This window comes from Phalaenopsis equestris, unplaced genomic scaffold, assembly GCF_001263595.1.
Source record: "Phalaenopsis equestris unplaced genomic scaffold, ASM126359v1 Scaffold000107, whole genome shotgun sequence".
Classification (NCBI taxonomy): domain Eukaryota; kingdom Viridiplantae; phylum Streptophyta; class Magnoliopsida; order Asparagales; family Orchidaceae; genus Phalaenopsis; species Phalaenopsis equestris.
Window position 1 is genome coordinate 566754 of NW_018164549.1, and position 4076 is coordinate 570829.

Sequence of the window (4076 nt, forward strand, 5' to 3'; positions counted from 1 at the left end):
TATTATTAATTTATTATATATTATAATTTATAAAATTTAATTTTTTAAAATAACATAAATTTTTTATATATAATTATTTTATATTTTGAAAAATAATTATTTGAACACGAACGAACGCATCACAGTTCGTGTTTGGTTCGTTTAACTAACCAAACAAAAATTGAATGAATAAATTTTGTTCGCGTTCGTTTCGTTAACTTATCGAACGAATTTAAAACGAATTTGTTGACGAACCGAATACGAAGTCTTTGCAAACAAAGAGCTTTTTTTTTTTTTTACAGCTCTACATATATATCAATTTAGAAATGGGTTATTTGCAAATATACCTTCCCAAATATTATATATTTACGTGTCTAACGTCCAAGCTTCCATTCCAATTTTCCTTCAAACCCTAACCACTTTCCATATCAGAAAACCGGCGATGGGGAACTGCCAGACGGCGGAGGTGGTGACGGTTATGATCCACCATCCCGGCGGCGGGATCGAGAGGGTCTATTGGCCTCTAACCGCCAGCCAAATCATGGCCTCCAACCCCGGCCACTACGTCGCCATCATAATCACTTCCCAAACCCCCACCGCCACTCTATCGGCCGCCGCATCTCCGGTGAAACACCTCAAAATCCTCCGCCCCAAAGATACCCTTCAAATCGGCCATGTTTATCGACTCGTCAGCTTCGAAGGTCCGCACTTCTTCTCTCTCTCCGATTTTGCCCTAATTCGAATTCGTAATCGCTATGTTCGGATTGGATTCAGAGGTTTTGAGGGATTTCGCCTCGAAGAAGCACATCAGGCTCAGCAGATTGCTTCATGCCGCCAAGGAGAAGCGGAGGAGCCGATCAAATAGAGGCGAAGGGGTTTCGCTGGCGGACGCCGGCCAGATCTCGGTTCCGGCGACGGTGCGGTTCGAAACATAAACTCAAATGTATTGAAATTAGGGTTTTGAGTTTCAGTTTTTTTCTTGATTTCTGTTTAGCTGAGTTTAAGCGAGTTAAGATTCACCTCATACACTGCTTATTAAAATATATTATTATTAGTATTCAGCTAATGCCACAAAATTATTCGTGTTCAGCTCATTTATATGGAGAAAATATTGCGTCAGGAGTCCGGATGCAGCATGCGTCCGAACAACGGACGCGATTCACGGGGAGGTCATTTTTTTTCTTTCCTCTGCTTCGTCCGTGCATCGCATCCGTCGTCCAGACATAGCTCGCGCATAAACTCCAGACATAATATTTTTTTTTCATTTACATAATGATCGGCTCTAGGGGCAAAACTAAGGCTGTCAATTTGGCTCGTTGTTCGTGAACAGCTCGTGTTCGGCTCGTTACGAGGCGAACACGAACAAATTTTTAAGCTCGAAATGTAAACGAGCCGAAATTCGCTCGTGTTCGGCTCGAAATGGCTTGAAAAAAAAAAGTATATAACTTTTTATATAACAATATATTACATATATTATTTATATAATAATATATTATATATATTTATGTCTAAGTTTAAATCATAACACCTCATGTGACAATGTGGTTAGTTTCTTTTTTTGTATAGATTTGATCCAGGTTCGAATCCCGCACTTTACATCTATTTTTCTCAATTTTAGTTTAACAAGTCAATTTCGAGCCGAAAACTAACACGAATATTTAAATCGAGTCGAACACAAACACACTGTTCACGAGCCTATTTTGAACACGAGCTGATTTCGAACACGAGCTGATTTCGAACACGAGTTAACGAGCCAAGCCTGAGCTCGCTCAAGCTCGACTCGTTTACAGCCCTACATATAACTTTCATAGCAAAACTCAACTCCCTCTCGACTCCATATGGCATGGGTTAGCACAAAAAAAAATAAAATAAAATTGATATTTCAAGAGGGACAAAATTGATATTTAATGAATGCAAAAAAAAAATAAAAATCATCGTATAAATAAAAATTTGAATTTACCAGCTAGATTTAAATATTATAATTAATCTCAAAAAAGTTATTTTTAATAAAAGTTAATTTATTTTTATTATATTTTTAATTAATAATTAAATTATTTTATATTCATTTTTAAAACATAACTCGTAAAGATTAATGTCTAGGTGGTACATAAATAAATAAATAAAAATTGAGTGCTGACATGTAAATTTCCGTTAAAAATAATCCTTCTGTCTTAACGCCGGTTAGTTTATGATATTTGTTTTGCTCAGGCGATGGCTGCAGATGGAAAAGGCAACGGTCATGCGGCGGCGCCACCGCCTCGGATGCGGCAATGGAGGCCGGCGTTGCAGAGCATTGAAGAGGAGTTCTACGGCTCTTAAACTCACCGGTAACTTAGCCGCAAATAGTATAGATTATAGTAGTAGAAAATGCGTGGAATCTCTGCTTAGTTTTAATTTTAGCACTTCATGTATGTACATGTAATATTAATTTTATGTAATTTTAATTATGTATTTATATATTAGACCTTACGAATTGTCATGGTGGTCTATTTGGAGTTGACAGGTAGATCTGACCTTTGATGAGTGGAGCTGGAAAGGAGCTGAATATGGACATAAATTGTAAAGCTGTAATAATTGATTTTCATAAGAAATGTGATATTTAGATATTTCAGACATATTGTTATGTCAGACTCTCAAGATGGATATATGCGTGTATGTTACGTTTAATGGAGGTAAAAAAGGTCTAAGGGAGCACCTGTAGTTCTAGTCATAAGTTGAGATCGAGTTCATCATTTGAGCCCGTCTCGAGCCCAAGCTTGAATTTTGACGAACAAGTCTATTAGCTTGTGTTAAGCACCAGTCAAGCTCCACTCGACTCGTTTACACTCTTCCATGAATTCAAAAAAAAAAAAAAGGAATTGCTACATCCTAGACCTCCCTCTGAAGCCAGCCGAGAGTTGTGGCGGATGAGATACCGACTCTGGTGGACTCTAGTGTCACGAAACCCATAAATGAGCATCGACAATGATGGATGGGGGTTCCCTTCTTCCCGTTTCTCAAGGAGCCCAAAGGATTGTTCAACAATTTCATTGGTGTGACTGAAAGAGTTCGTGCGAGCTCGGTGGGAGAGCTCGCCAAATCCTTCTGAGAGGCGGGCGCCATAACTGTGATTTGCAAAATGCTTCCGGCCAGGCTTTAGGTGTGCGACAAATGGGATTGTTTCAACATGCCCCAAAAGGACTCATTTAGTATTTAGACTTTCCCATTAGTTTGGAATGTACAATACACATATTATGTTAAGCAATATGAGAAATATCACATTGGAATATCTAAAGAGAAGTACATTATGATGACACGTGTCACTCTTTTCACAACTTCTACTTCTTTCTATTAATATTAGAAGGAAATAGATTAAAAAAATAAAAGCTTAAATGCCGAGCTCAGCAATGCTCGGCAATGTTGGCTTCCATTGGCTTTGTCTCCAAAAGCTGCGGTTAGGTCTCCCTCCAATATAGCTAGTGCTGAGCCCCACATTCTACATCCCAAAAAAGACATTTTTATCATCATCAGCCGTTCATTCGAGATCAAGCGGTAGGGGTGTATATGTTTGATACAAATGGGGAATCTTGCGCCAAAGTTGAAAACTTTTGGTGGCATTTACATTCATACCACTAAAATCCTAAGAATTTACATATATAACTTCTTGATTTTTCCTTTTAAATTTATATCACCTTAAGAAAATTTCATATTAAAGCAAAAATACCACTTTTTTTAATTAATAAAGAAAATTAAATTCATTGCATACAACCCTTTTATGTATTTACATAATTCACACCTAAACTGACATATTTGCATATATATCATTTTTGTGTTTTAAGTCTATATATGAAAAAAAATTATTTTTTTTAATAAAATAATAATAATGTCATTTTTAATATGATATTAAAATTTTGAATGTTAGGTGTTTTGGTGTGAGATATATTAATACCTTAAAATTATGTGTTGTATGTAAATCTTCCATTTTTTTATTGTACATTTAACTCATTTATTTATTGACTTGTACGTATTTGGATATTTATATAAATATTGTATGATTTTCAAATATTTATTCCCTTGCAAATAATATGAGGATATATATATATATATATATAAATATA

General features: G+C 35.9%; 2 protein-coding genes across 4 annotated transcripts in view; one reads left to right on the forward strand and one right to left on the reverse strand.

Annotated features, from left to right (window-relative positions):
* Positions 1-339: 339 nt before the first annotated feature.
* LOC110020800 lies at positions 340-2825 on the forward strand. 3 transcript variants are annotated; one of them, XM_020719042.1, is made up of 4 exons: positions 342-680; positions 754-901; positions 2188-2306; positions 2483-2825. In XM_020719042.1, exons 1-4 carry the CDS (start codon positions 422-424, stop codon positions 2497-2499), a joined length of 543 nt encoding a protein of 180 aa, XP_020574701.1. In that variant the 5' UTR covers positions 342-421; the 3' UTR covers positions 2500-2825. The 3 variants fall into 3 exon arrangements, with proteins under 3 accessions (XP_020574700.1, XP_020574701.1, XP_020574702.1); XM_020719043.1 differs by having other exon boundaries at positions 347-680; positions 754-896; XM_020719041.1 differs by having other exon boundaries at positions 340-680; positions 2188-2825.
* Positions 2826-2877: 52 nt separating this feature from the next.
* LOC110020801 overlaps positions 2878-4076 on the reverse strand; it is a 2323-nt gene continuing 1124 nt past the window's right edge. The window contains exon 3 of the mRNA XM_020719045.1: positions 2878-3454. Coding sequence (XP_020574704.1) covers positions 3347-3454 — 108 coding nt within the window. The 3' untranslated portion in view covers positions 2878-3346. The remainder of the gene's footprint in view (positions 3455-4076) is intronic.